This window comes from Numenius arquata, chromosome 26 (assembly GCF_964106895.1).
Source record: "Numenius arquata chromosome 26, bNumArq3.hap1.1, whole genome shotgun sequence".
Taxonomy (NCBI): domain Eukaryota; kingdom Metazoa; phylum Chordata; class Aves; order Charadriiformes; family Scolopacidae; genus Numenius; species Numenius arquata.
In genome coordinates, this window is record NC_133601.1 from 281,261 (window position 1) to 294,826 (window position 13,566).

Below are 13,566 nucleotides of genomic sequence, written 5' to 3' on the forward strand. Positions count from 1 at the left end.
GGGTGGGTGAGAGAGGGTCCCTGGCGCACTAAGGGATGGACCAGGTTTTTCGCTGGTGCATGTAGAGGTGAGAGGAGGCTGCATGGCTACAGTGGGTGTGCCCTGGGGGCTGAGGGCTCAGTTTTGCCTTATTTTCCAAAAATAAGTCCAAAGCCCCTGTTACTTTCCCGCCTGAGGGAAGCCCTGCCCTTTCTTGCCCATGATGAGCCCTTGAACCTTTCTCTCTCCCCAGGATGAGCTGACCCCTCTCCACTGTGCAGCTCGCAATGGACATGTGCGAATCGCAGAGATCCTGCTGGACCATGGGGCTCCCATTCAAGCCAAAACCAAGGTACCCATGGGACTCTTTGGGGTTGTGCCTGATGCCAGGTCCCAGGGCGGCACAGGGGGTAACAAGCTGTGCACAGTTGCTGGATGCCACCCGTGGCTGGGCTGAGATTTTGGCCTCCCAAGGGGCAAGGAGCTTCCTGACCTCCTCCTCAGCCCTAGCTGGAGCCCTTTGCCTGAGGGCTGCATGCTTCCAAGGGACCAGCCTTGAGAAGGCGACAGCCTGCCCCATGTCAGCAGCTCTTCAGGCCTTGCCCTCTGCTCAGCTGTGAGTCTCAGTGAGGGATTCTGGGGCTCCTCTCTGCTAGCGCCCTGGGGAACACACCATCTCTTCTGCCCCAGAGCTGTGGCCAGGGGAGCGAGGCAGGGGCTGGCTGGGTTGCCTGTCCCCCTCCTGGCCCAGCCCTGAGGCCCCACTCCATGGTCACAGAATGGCTTGTCGCCGATCCACATGGCAGCGCAGGGCGACCACCTGGACTGCGTGCGCCTGCTCCTGCAGTACAGCGCCGAGATCGACGACATCACCCTGGACCACCTAACGCCGCTGCACGTGGCCGCACACTGTGGGCACCACCGGGTGGCCAAGCTGCTGGTGGAGAAGGGGGCCAAGCCCAACTCCCGAGCCCTGGTGAGTGAGGAGGGGCAGGCAGGGCTGGGGCAGGGGAGAGGGAGAGTTCTCGCAAATGACTGTACATCTGTCCATCCGTCTGCAGAATGGCTTCACACCCCTCCATATCGCCTGCAAGAAGAACCACATCCGGGTGATGGAGCTGCTGCTGAAGACAGGTGCCTCCATTGACGCCGTCACGGAGGTAAGTGGGCTGCAGCCCAGCCCCAGCTGTCCTGTGCAGAGCCAGCAGTGCTGCAGGGGATGGTGGTCCCCTGGCCTCTGCTGGTCCCCAGGCACTTTCATTGCAGCTTAGAGCTCTTTGCAGCTCAGGACCTGCAGAGACTGGCAGCATCTCCCCACAGCCTGCTCTCTACAGGGCAGGGGAGAGTGGGGGAGGCAGCAGCTCTCTGTGTTCCCCTCAGTTTGCCTGCTGGGGTGCTGGGGCCGGGCTGGGGACCCCAAGTTTGCCTCTGTGCTGGAGCATGCCCTGGGAGGGGGAGAAGGGAGCTGGAAGAGATGTTGGTAAGGCCATCAGCCACAATCTTGGCTCCTGGCCCCTTTTTCCCCACAGTCTGGCCTGACCCCCCTGCATGTGGCTGCCTTCATGGGGCACCTGCCCATCGTCAAGACTCTGCTGCAGCGTGGAGCCTCTCCAAATGTCTCCAATGTGGTGAGTCCCACCCTGGCTGGGGCTGTGGGAACTTGGCATGGTGGGGTCCAGCAGGAGGTGGGGATTGTCCAAGTCCTGCTCTCTCTGCTCTCCTGAGCAATCCCTGGTGCCCCTGGCTTTGTGCTGGCAGGGGGAACTGGTAGGGGCCAGAAAAGGTCATGGGCACTGCTCTCCTGTGCTCAGACCAGAGGAACGATTGCAGAAGGAGATATCCCCTCCTACAGTCTCACCAATTTTTCCTGTCCTTGGTGCAGAAAGTGGAGACGCCCCTACACATGGCAGCCAGAGCTGGGCACACGGATGTGGCTAAGTACCTGCTGCAGAACAAAGCCAAAGCCAACGCCAAGGCCAAGGTAAGTACAGGGAACCTGTACGATAGTCCAGCTCCTGGCCTGCCAGGGGCTGTGCAACAGCAGCAGCAGGGCTGGGGGCCCATTGGCATGGCAAGCAAGGGACTGGTTCACGTCTGCCAAAACAGTTTCTCTGCTTCCCTTGTAGGATGACCAGACCCCTCTGCACTGTGCTGCACGCATTGGCCACACAGGCATGGTCAAACTGCTGCTGGACAACAACGCAAACCCCAGCCTGGCCACAACAGCGGGGCACACGCCCCTGCACATCACTGCCAGAGAGGGGCATGTGGACACGGCCCTGGCCTTGCTGGAGAAGGGCGCCTCACAGACCTGCATGACCAAGGTAGGCTGCTGTGGCCACCATCACTGAAGGCATGGCTCAGCTGGGCAGGCTGGTGGCTCAGTGTCCCTGTCACAGGAGGGCCAGCCTCCTCCCGTGCTGCAGCACCCCTTCCCACGTGTGTGCCAGTGCTCTCCTCCTCATCCCTGTGCACCCTGTGATGAGTTGCCTTTCTCCTCAGAAAGGATTTACCCCTCTCCATGTGGCAGCCAAGTATGGGAAGGTGGATGTGGCAGGGCTGCTGCTGGCACATGATGCTCACCCCAATGCAGCAGGGAAGGTGAGTGCTGCTCCTGTGGCAGTGGGAGGAGTGGGGTATGGGGAGAGGCTCTGTCTCACTTCTCCCTCTCCCCCTCCCCAGAACGGCCTGACCCCGCTGCACGTGGCTGTGCACCACAACAACCTGGAGATTGTCAGGCTGCTACTTCCCAAGGGGAGCTCCCCGCACAGCTCAGCCTGGGTAAGACCGGACCGGGTGTCCCTGGGGATGTGGGGATGTGTTCTGTGGCCAGTGCGTGCCAGCCTGGGGCCAGCATTGCCCCTCAACCCTGGGACTTGGGGAGTGTGCAACGGACTGATCACCACCCTGGCAGCAGGACAGGGGGCAGGTGGGGGCCAGGGTCATCCTGACCCCGCAGACAGGGTATGTCAGGGTAGTCCCTGCTGCCAGTGTTGGCTGTTGCTGGGGGATGTGTTTCCATGGCAAGCCCTGCGGAGCAGCGCTGCGGTCTGGCAGTTTGGGAAACCACACATGAATGTTTGCATGCAGCTGGGAAGCAGTGACTCAGAAAACCCACCAGCTCATGAGAGTCGCCCCGCTCTGCCTGAGCACGGGGAACGTCCCCCCAGAGAGCAGACCAGCAGCCCCCAAAGAGCAGACCAGCAGCCCTGGTTTCCACGTTGTTTGCAGAAGCTGTATCCTCGGAACAGACGAGTGGCTGCTGGTGCTGGCCCTCCCCATCTGGCGTTCCCTGTCCCCTGAGCCGGTGGACTCACTGCGCAGGCACCGGGAGCAGCCGGCACCAGCGCCAGTCCCCCATCGGTCTGCGTCACCGACAGCCCGCGCGTCACCCCGGGCAGAGCCCGTCTGCCAGCTGCTGCGCTCCTGCAGCGTGGCGGCAAAGGCAGCGCACAAGGCCCTGCGGTCTCTGCATGAATACTAATCCCACATATTGTGAGGTTTTCCCCCACACCTCAGCCAGGCACGTTCTGGGAGGTGTCTGTCTGCCCTGGCCTCTCAGCTCTGGGTGGCTGAATGCTGCCATAGGAATTAATGCATGTAAAACTCCAGGAGAAGCTGATACCAGTTGAACCTGAAGCAGGTGCTCTTTGACTTGGCTGTCTTGGCTGGAAGAGGGATTTGGCCTCAGCGACAGGGCTAGTTGCTGTCCGGGAGATGGTTCAGGTGTGAGCCCACATCCCTGAGCTCTGGAGGTGACTAGGAAGGGCAGGAGAGGCAAGGTGACACCTTCTGTCCCTGCTGGTCTGCTCGGCAGGGGCTGCACACTGCAATAAGCCTCTCTCCCTGCAGAACGGGTACACCCCCCTGCACATCGCTGCCAAGCAGAACCAGTTGGAGGTGGCCAGCAGCTTGCTGCAGTACGGGGCTTCTGCGAACGCTGAGTCTGTGCAGGGGGTCACCCCCCTGCACCTGGCTTCCCAGGAGGGGCATGCAGACATGGTGGCACTGCTGTTCTCCAAACAAGCCAACGGCAACCTAGGCAACAAGGTAAGTTGTTCCAGCACATCCCGCCAGGCTGGAAGAGAACACCCCAGCAGGGAGCAGCAGGGAGGGTGGTAGTCCAGGCCCTGGTGCCTCCCTGCATTCGGGCAGCAGCGTGCTGGCCAACAGCACAGTGCTGGTCAGTTTGCCAGGTTGGAGACCTGACTTAGAGTCTCTGCTGGTAGAGCTGCAGTGGTGGCATTGCCACCGTGCTGAGACCTCCTCTGTTTGCAGAGTGGCTTGACTCCTCTCCATCTCGTGGCCCAAGAGGGGCATGTGCTAGTTGCTGATGTTCTGGTGAAACACGGAGTCACAGTGGACGCGACAACCAGGGTAAAGTAGCGCACTGACTGTGGCTGTGGTGAAAAACATGTGGGAGAACTGCCTCTAGGCCTCCTCCAGGAGGAGCATTGCTTTTCTTGTTCTTTGTGCAAGACTCTCCCCTTTCACAAGCATTCTTACCATTTCGTCTGTGTCCTGGGGACTCTTCCTCCCTTTCCCCCCACCGCCATAGAGGGATGATTCTTGCCCACTCCCATGGGTTGCCCCTGTACCCCTGGGCACAACCTGGTGTGGTCTGCACTGTACCTTCTGCCTTGGCCCTGGGCTCTCAGGCAGCACCCGCACGCATGCAGCTTCCTTCATCTATGGGGGCTTGCCCATGGGATGAGCCAGAAGGGCACCGTTGAGATCAGGCTGAGACCTGATTTTGTCTTTCAGATGGGCTATACCCCGCTGCATGTGGCCAGCCACTACGGGAACATTAAGCTGGTGAAGTTTTTGCTGCAGCACCAGGCTGATGTCAATGCCAAGACTAAGGTACAGAGATGTCCTGTGCTCCAAGGACCCTTCTGCTCTGGGCAACAGCATCCAGGTTGCTGGGGAAGGCTTAGCCTCCCTCCCTGCTTCCAATTCTCCTCCCACCCCCATGCCACATTGCTCCAAGCCCTCCTGTCTCCTTGTCTGGAAGCTGCTGTATTCTGGCTACAGCTCCGAGCAAGTGCTGGGTTCTGCAGAGCCCTTTGCTTACCCCAGAAAGGAGGGAGCTGCCCTCCTGCTCCAGGCATGAAGCGCCGTGTGAGGCCTGGGGGCATTTCTGGGGCAGCAGAGTCCCAGGACTGATGGCGGCACCCTCTGTCCCCCCCTGCAGCTGGGATACACCCCTCTGCACCAGGCAGCGCAGCAGGGACACACAGATATTGTGACACTGCTGCTGAAGCACGGTGCCTCTCCCAACGAGATCAGCACAGTGAGTATGGTGCTTGCCTGTGCCTCCTCACCCCATGGCAAGCTCGGTCGCCTGCCCGGGCTTCCCCGTGGCTGCTGCTGACCCTGTCCTTCCTCCCTGCACAGAACGGCACCACTCCCCTGGCCATTGCAAAGCGGCTTGGCTACATCTCTGTCACAGACGTGCTCAAGATTGTCACAGAGGAAACTGACATCCCGGTGAGTCCCTGGGGGAGGGCTGGGGCTGGGAGCTGCCCGGCAAAGGTCCACCGGGCGCAGCTGGGTAGCGAGCCCTGGGCAGCAGCTGTGGTCTCGCTTGGGGCAGAGGGAGTTGAGCCCGGGCATGAGGAGGGGGCTGCAGGGGCTGCACAGTGAAGGGCTGGCCTCCTCTGACTCCGCTCTGCTCCCGCAGTCAGTTGGTGACAAACACCGCATGAGCTTCCCGGAGACCGTAGATGAGATTCTGGATGTGTCAGAGGACGAAGGTGAGGGGCTGGAGCTGGCTTGCACCGTCCCAGAGGTCTGCTGGTTGGGCCAGTGTGGCCAGCAGCAGCTGGATGGGCACTGGCATTCCTGCCGGCCGGGGTGGGGGGGCTGTGGCCCCACGGTGGTCTTGTGGAGAGGATGAGGGGAGCCTACCAGACTCCTGGGGTGGCACCTCCTGGCTTGGGTGAAGGAAGGATATGCCTGAGCGTCTCCATGGTTCCATGCCCCAGGGACAGTGTGCAGAGAGCCCTTGGCATGCAGAGCCCCCCTCTGTGCCCTGCTCTATGGGGTGGTACCAGCTCCCAGCCTGGCTGCAGCTGGTCTGCTCCTACTCCCTCACCAAGACCTCACCTTTGCCTCTTCTTACTTTGCAGGCACTGCTCATGTCACAGTAATGGGTATGAAATGTGTCCCCCTGCCCCAGCTCAATGGCCCATTTCACCCCATGGCCACTAACCATCCGCACACCACCTCCATCTGCTGAGCCTTCTGCTGGGCTGGTGCCATCCAGCGCAGCCCTGCCATCCTGCCCTGCCCATCTGTGTCCGTGCTGCTTGCTGTGGTGTGACTGCATGAACAGGGCCGTCCCTGCAGTGTTGGGGAGCCCTGGCTCCCTGTTGGCCCCAGGCCCTGTCCGAAGTAGACAGAAGAGCCTGTGACAACCTCCTGTGTCCCTCCACAACTGCCCTGTGCTACCCTGGCCAGGGCAGGGATGAGCCTGAGTGCTTGAGGGTCTCTGTGCTGCTGTGGTCCCCTCCCCATCTCTGGGGCTCTCTCCCTGCTGTGGGAGGTGCTGGACTCCCCCACTTAGGGCAATGGCGAGAGCCATACTGTGGGGAACTCCTTAACAGGCGTTAATTTGGCCAGCAGGCAGTGCTGGCCAGGCTTGTGCCTCCAAGGGGGGGTGCGTGTTAGAGCATCCTTCCCACGCCCGCAGCCCTGCCTAGTCTCCTGTCTGCAGCATCCAACAGGAGGGTGTCTCCCCCGGCAGGCTCCACTCTGTGCTTGGTGCTGGGAAAGGGGTCGACCAGCAGCTGAAGCTCCTGACAGCTACCACAGCTCCTGTCCCACTGACCCGCAGCACGGGTCCTGCCCCTGCCAGCAGACCCCATCTGGCAGAGGGCAAAGCCGCCCCGTGGCTGGCTGAGACCCAGGGGACAGTGTTTGTGGGGAGCAGTGGGAGCGGGGATGGGCCCTGGATCCAGCCCTGGGAAGGGGTGGGGGCAATGGCTGGATGTCTGTGCTCCCTTGTCCTTCTGCCTCTGCGTGCTGAGCCAGTTCTCACTTTCAGAGGAGGAGCTGATTGCACCAAAGCCCAGGACACTTGATTCCAGGGACCAGGAGGGCAAGAGGGAGATGCTGGAGTTTGTGACCATGACGACACTGGAGCAAACGTAAGAGGCACTGGATGGTGGGGAGGGAATGGGTACAGGGCACAGGGCCAGACTGGTGCTGGGCTGGGACGCCAGTGGGGCAGGGACAGCTCTGGCCAAGGAATGAATCACTGAGCCCTCACCAGCTATAGCAAAGGTAGTCCATGTTGGTCCTGTAGCAGGACATGGGTCTGCTGCTGAGTTTGCCTTTGTCCAGCGGTCCCACGACTCCCTGGGGGGACCGTGGGGGGCTGAGTGGCCCAGACCCGCCACTTCAGTGGCTGTCACTGCCCTCTCCTGCCAGGGTGGAGTCTCCAGCTGTCCTGCAGATCCCCTGCGTCCCACCTGAGACTGTGGTGACCAGAGCAGAGGAGACTGAGCAGGTAGGACCTGTGGAGACAGAAGCTGAGCAAGTCAGCCTGCTGCATGCGCCCTCAGTGTCCCCACAGGAGGTGAGCGTGAGACACAGCCTGCCATGGTGCCCCCAGGCATTCCCTGCCAGGGAGAGCCCCCCCCATCACCACAGAGCCAAAATGTGGGGTGGGTGGTGGGGATGGACCTCGTGGTATGGGACTGCCCAGAGAGGGTTGTGAGACTGCAGAGTGGGCAGGCTCAGCACTCCCACGTAGGACCCTGTGCCCATGTGGGACCTTCCCTGCCTTACACAGCCCTCCAAGGAGTTCGATGAGGACTCCCTGATCCCCAGCAGCCCCGCCACTGAGACGTCGGATAACATCAGCCCAGTGGCCAGTCCCGTGCACACAGGGTGAGTGCCCAGCCTGTGCGGCTCATGCAGGCTCTGCTCATGAGCTGGCTGCAAGGTGCTCACCTGCCCCTGCCTCTGCCCACTCCAGGTTCCTGGTCAGCTTCATGGTGGACGCCCGTGGTGGCTCTATGCGGGGCAGCCGGCACCATGGGCTGCGTGTGATCATCCCTCCCCGTGCCTGTGCAGCACCCACCCGCATCACCTGCCGCTTGGTGAAGCCCCAAAAGCTGCCTGCACCCCCAACGCTGGCTGAGGAGGAGGGTCTGGCCAGCCGGATCATTGCCCTGGGGCCTGCCGGTGCCCAGTTCCTCAGGTGAGCACAGCTGGGAACAGAGCAGATGGGGCTGGCAGCAGCGTGGCTGTCCCTCAGGACTGGGGACAGATCTGGGCTCCTCAGGAGTCTCTGCCAGCTGTGGCAAGACCTCTGCCCGTCTCTGCTCCGGGATCTGGTGCAGGGGACATTCTGCCTCCGGCCAAGCACAACATGTTTCTGGGGTGGGTTGTTCCAGTGAAATGGATCAGTGGCTGTGCCGTGGTAGGAAAAGCCCTGACCAGCACGGTCCTGCTGGGCGCAGACCCCATTTCCCAGAGAGAGGGGTGCGAGCAGTCCCGCCTTCCTCCTCCGGCAGCTGTAGGGCACGGGCAGGCGCTCTGCCCAGGGCCACCTTCTGTGACCTGGCAGCAGCACCTGGGTGCAATCAGCCTTCCTCTGCTGTCTGCAGCCCTGTCATTGTGGAGATCCCGCACTTTGCCTCCTATGGGCGTGGGGACCGTGAGCTGGTGGTGCTGCGCAGCGAGAATGGCTCTGTCTGGAAGGAGCACCGCAACCGCTATGAGGAGAGCTACATGGACCAGCTGCTCAATGGCATGGATGAGGGTGAGCGTGCCCGGCAGGCGGGGGCTCGGCACCCTGCGGCTCCCCGCAGGCAGGGCTGCGGCCAGCTTGGGTGGTAGGACAGGGCTGAGCGTGGCATGGTGGGTGACAGCCATGGGCTTGGTGTGTGAACACTGATGGCTGTGCTGCCCTTGCAGAGCTGGAGAGCCTGGAGGAGCTGGAGAAGAAGAGGGTCTGCCGCATCATCACCACCGACTTCCCTCTCTACTTTGTGGTCATGTCCCGGATTTGCCAGGACTGTGACATGATTGGCCCTGAGGGAGGGTGTTTGAAAAGCACACTGGTGCCCATGGTACAGGCCACCTTCCCGGATGCCGCTGTCACCAAGAGAGTGAGGCTGGCCCTGCAGGTGAGCCCAGTCCAGGGGTCAGCAATGGGCCCAGGCTGTGCCCCAGCCTGGGGACACTGGCCCTGACACCCCTGCTTGTGCCACCCACAGGCGCAGCCCGTGCCCGACGAGTTGGTGACCAAGCTGCTGGGGAACCAGGCAACCTTCAGCCCCATCGTCACGGTGGAGCCGCGCCGGAGGAAGTTCCACCGCCCCATCGGCCTCCGCATCCCACTGCCACCATCCTGGAAGGACAACCCCCGAGACAGCGGCGAGGGTGACACCACCAGCCTGCGCCTGCTCTGCAGTGTGATCGGTGAGGCCACCAGCCCCTGCTCTCTGGTGGGGATGGGCTGGGTCACCTCGGTGGGCTGCAGCTCCTGGGAGCTCAGGACAGATCATGGTGGTGGAGAGAGCAAATGCCAGGGGGGATGCAGACCCCAGGTTTATGGAAAGGCAGTGCACTCATCCTTGCTTTATGCTGCAGGAGGGACAGCCCAAGCCCAGTGGGAAGACATAACAGGCACCACGAAGCTGGTCTATGAAAATGAGTGTGCTAACTTCACCACCAACGTGTCTGCCAGGTGAGGCTCGGCGAGTGTGTGCTCATCTGGGGACATCATCCTGCTCCTCAGGTGCTCTTGGGGTGTAGCCTGTGCCAGGAGGAGCCTCCCACCCCTGTGCTCACTGTGGTGCTGCCCCATTCCCATGTGTCTCCAGCCTTGAGACCCCATGCTACCTCAGCATGTGTTGGGGAACACTCACAACAATTAAGTGAGCAGAGGGAAGGGGCCATTCTCTGTGCTTGGGTGGGTCCCCGTCATGGATGGGGCTGCTCCTCTACCCTGAACTCTTGGGGCACCCTCTGCAGTGCTATCGGGGAGGGCGGCAGCTCTCCTGGTGCCGCTGGGGAACCTGCCCAGGAGTCCCCGACCCGTCCCTCCTGCAGGTTCTGGCTGGCCGACTGCCCGCGCACAGCCGAGGCCGTACACTTCGCCACGATGCTGTACAAGGAGCTGACGGCTGTGCCCTACATGGCCAAATTCGTGGTATTTGCCAAGATGAATGATACACGGGAAGGCCGGCTGCGCTGCTACTGCATGACTGATGACAAGATTGACAAGACTTTAGAGCAGCATGAAAACTTCACCGAGGTGGCCCGCAGCAGGGACATTGAGGTTTGTCCCCAGCAGCAGTGTCGGGTGCAGAAGGGAGCGGGGAGGCTGATGCCAGTGGAGGGGCCTGGCATTGTCCCGGAGCAGGGGAAGCAGCTCTGCAGAGGGTCTGATCCTGTTTTCTGTTCCCTGCCAGGTGGTGGAGGGGATGCCTTTGCACGTTGAGCTCTCAGGGAACCTGGTGCCTGTCAAGAAGGCTGCTCAGCCCCGCACATTCCTCTTCCAGTCCTTCCGGGAGAATCGTCTCGCCATCCCTATCAAGGTAATGGCAGGGTGTGGGGCTGGGCTGCGGGGGGCCCCTGTGCCTGTCCTGGTCCAGGCCACCTAACCAGGCTCTCCGTGCTCAGGTTCGGGACAGCAGCCGGGAAGCCAGTGGCTCCCTGTCTTTCCTGCGCAAGGCCATGAAGTACGAGGACCTCCAGCATGTGCTCTGCCACCTGAACATCAGCATACCACCCTGCACGAAGGTCAGTGCCAGGTCTCTGGCACCTCTGGGAGGGGGCAGTGGGGGCCCATCCCTCTGCCAGGCACAGGAGGCAGCCCTTGCTGTCAGCTCTTCTTCCTTGGCTGCTCCACATGGCCATGCCATGCCACTCTGGGGCTGCAGGAGAAGCAGTGGTGCCAGGGCAGAGCTGCTATCCTCTTTCCAAGCTGGTGACACTTTGGTTTGTCCCCACCCTCGCAGGGAAGCGGCAGTGAGGAGCGGAGGAGGACACTGACGCCACTGTCCCTGAGGGAGCGATACAGCATCCTAAGCGAGACCAGTTTCGGTACGCAGCCTGCTGGGACTGTCCAGGCCCTCTCCCCACCTGTGCTTGGGGTGCCCAAGACCAGTGGAAGGGCTGGGCTGAACCTGTCATACTCACGAGCATGGCAGCTCCCCTTTCCCTGCGGGTTTCCTTGGTCTTGCCTGCAGGGCAGTGCCTACAGGGCTGTGAGACCCTCTCAGCCGCACTCTTTCCCCCTCCCCACCCTGGTGGAGGGCCCTGCGCAGCTGAAACTGTGGCTCCCTCTTCTCCTCCAGGCTCTCTGAGCAGCACAGACAAGGCAGACCAGAAGATGGTCGACATAGCAGAGCAGCTGGGCCTCAGCTGGGCCGGTGAGTCCACACCCAACGGCTCTGAGGGTGCACAACACTCCTCGGAAAGCCAGCATGTAGGAAGGCTGGAAACATGCTGCAGGGAGGAGTGAATGTGCTTTACTCTGCCCAGGGTGTTGTGCCCCGCTGCCGTTGGTATGAGCGCAGTCTGCACTAGCTCCTCTGCAGGCTGGCCTCGCCTCCCAGCCCTTCTGTTAAACTGAGCGTACCATGGCACTGAAATGGGCCTTCTTGCAGCTGTGCATGCATTCACACACGCACACACACATGCCAGGCAAGGGTTTCGTTCAGTCGTACATATAGCTGCTGTTCACGGAGGCTCAGCCCTGTCGTTGCAGCCACACACCCAACAGCAGCTCCCATGCTCCCCCTTAGTGTGAGACACGCTGCGCTGGTCACAGCCAGCCTGGGCAGAGGCACTTCAACCGCTGCCCCTCAGCTCCTGCGTGTTCTGCCATGTTTGTTGTGTGTGATGTGGGGGACTGTGCTGGGTCTGGCTGAGCCTTTCACAATGTCCCAAGTCCTTTTGGCTCAGGAGCTGGTGGTGGGCACCACAGGGTGTGATGCTGAGCTGTGGTGTCTCCCCCAGAGCTGGCACGTGAGCTGCAGTTTGGGGTGGATGACATCAACAGGATTCGTGTGGAGAACCCCAACTCCCTGCTGGAGCAGAGCATAGCCTTACTCAACCTCTGGGTCAGCCGCGAGGGCAAGAGTGTCAAGAGTGAGTATCTGCAGTGCCCTGTTACAGGCAGGGAGGTGGCTGGGCTGGCTGCGCAGAGCAGCCTGTGTGTGCTCAGGGGTCTCTGGCTGGCTTTACACCATTGGTTCATGCCCACCTGCCCGCCTGGAGGGGGTCTGGGGCACAACTGTGCTCCCTCAGTCACCAGTTTGCTGACACTGGCTTCCCCCTGCAGTCGAGAGTCTGTACACAGCGCTGAGGAACATCGACCGCAGCGAGATCATCAACACGCTGGAGGGCTCTGGCCGGCAGAGCCGCAGCCTGAAGGGCGGCTGGCGCTACACGGACAGAGACTACTCCCTCTCGCCATCCCAGATGAATGGTGAGTCCTGGCTCCTGGCAGGGACCGTGGGAGGGCCCTGGGGGCTGGGTCCATGCAGACAGATTGGGGCTTGATGTCTTGCCTGACCAGGGTGCTCCGGTGGCCCACTGGGAGCTCAGTGGGCACAAGGTGTTGCTGACAGATGTGGCCTCTTCACTGGGGCTTGTGCTGCAGGAAGCTTGGCCCTGCCATACTGCCTCCTCAGAAGCTCTCCAGGTGGGGTGGACACACGTTCCTTATCCTGATGTGCCAGTGAGAGGTGTCCATGTGCAAGCTGAGCGGTGGCTGGGAGCTCACAGAGCCCTGGCTGCGGCGGTGCAGCTGGGCTGGTCCCGCCTGGGTGCAGGGACGCAGCCGGGGAGCCAGCACGCTGGGCAGGGACGGGGCTGTCTGCTGCCGCAGTCCTGCGCTGTGGCGCTGCCCGTGCAGCTCCGGCTCATCGCTCTCTCCCTCTCTGTCTCTCCCTTGTTCTGCTCTCTCAAACATGCCACCCAGCGCCGTCAGGTGCGGGCACTCCTGTGGGTCACTTCTTGCCACCTCTCTTCTCTGAGCTCATCCTGGCCTCTCCTTCTCTCATCTTCCTCCACTGCCTGTCTCCACTGTCTCCACCTCAGCTGAGCCCTCCAGGAGCCGTGTCCTGCTCCAGCGACTGCATGCCACCAGGGACTGCCCCTCTCATGGCTGCTGTGCTTGCAGGCGGCCACCACAGGCCTTCTCCTCCTGCACTGCCTGCGCTCTGTCCCTGGTTGGCCCTGCACTGCTCGGGCGCCTGCACAGGGGAGAGGTGCCCTTTCTGCACTGGGGGTCCCAGCTGTCCCCCATGCCTTGGCTGTGGCTGGCAATCCGTGCATGCTTGGGGAGCAGAACAGGTTCTCTGCTCATCTCTGGGGGTGGAAGAGGGGCTAGTGGCTCAGAGCTGAACAAGGCTGGCCAAAGCCCCCTGGCTGGGTGGGAGAGCCTCGCTTGGCTGTAGCCATATTGGTGTCCCTGGGCTGTGCATAAGGCCCTGGGTGATGAGGACATGACAACTGCTTGTAGCCCTGGAGACACCAACAGGGTTGTAAGGCCCTGGGTGCATCCTGCAGGGCCTTGGGGTTGCATGACATGTACCAAGGCCATCCTTCCCTGCTCAT

At 61.7% G+C, this 13,566-nt stretch overlaps 1 protein-coding gene across 1 annotated transcript in view; it reads left to right on the forward strand.

Annotated features, from left to right (window-relative positions):
• ANK1 (ankyrin 1) overlaps window positions 1-13,566 on the forward strand; it is a 61,954-nt gene that overhangs the window by 40,270 nt on the left and 8,118 nt on the right. Inside the window, exons 9-38 of the mRNA XM_074164275.1 lie at window positions 233-331; window positions 758-955; window positions 1,041-1,139; window positions 1,509-1,607; window positions 1,862-1,960; window positions 2,106-2,303; window positions 2,482-2,580; window positions 2,662-2,760; window positions 3,832-4,029; window positions 4,258-4,356; window positions 4,744-4,842; window positions 5,174-5,272; window positions 5,377-5,473; window positions 5,667-5,735; window positions 6,111-6,134; window positions 7,028-7,130; window positions 7,414-7,492; window positions 7,778-7,875; window positions 7,964-8,188; window positions 8,598-8,752; window positions 8,908-9,119; window positions 9,210-9,414; window positions 9,586-9,682; window positions 10,048-10,276; window positions 10,410-10,535; window positions 10,621-10,740; window positions 10,959-11,043; window positions 11,298-11,372; window positions 11,962-12,093; window positions 12,287-12,433. Of these exons, the coding sequence (XP_074020376.1) occupies window positions 233-331; window positions 758-955; window positions 1,041-1,139; window positions 1,509-1,607; window positions 1,862-1,960; window positions 2,106-2,303; window positions 2,482-2,580; window positions 2,662-2,760; window positions 3,832-4,029; window positions 4,258-4,356; window positions 4,744-4,842; window positions 5,174-5,272; window positions 5,377-5,473; window positions 5,667-5,735; window positions 6,111-6,134; window positions 7,028-7,130; window positions 7,414-7,492; window positions 7,778-7,875; window positions 7,964-8,188; window positions 8,598-8,752; window positions 8,908-9,119; window positions 9,210-9,414; window positions 9,586-9,682; window positions 10,048-10,276; window positions 10,410-10,535; window positions 10,621-10,740; window positions 10,959-11,043; window positions 11,298-11,372; window positions 11,962-12,093; window positions 12,287-12,433 (3,763 nt within the window). The remainder of the gene's footprint in view (window positions 1-232; window positions 332-757; window positions 956-1,040; window positions 1,140-1,508; window positions 1,608-1,861; window positions 1,961-2,105; window positions 2,304-2,481; window positions 2,581-2,661; window positions 2,761-3,831; window positions 4,030-4,257; window positions 4,357-4,743; window positions 4,843-5,173; window positions 5,273-5,376; window positions 5,474-5,666; window positions 5,736-6,110; window positions 6,135-7,027; window positions 7,131-7,413; window positions 7,493-7,777; window positions 7,876-7,963; window positions 8,189-8,597; window positions 8,753-8,907; window positions 9,120-9,209; window positions 9,415-9,585; window positions 9,683-10,047; window positions 10,277-10,409; window positions 10,536-10,620; window positions 10,741-10,958; window positions 11,044-11,297; window positions 11,373-11,961; window positions 12,094-12,286; window positions 12,434-13,566) is intronic.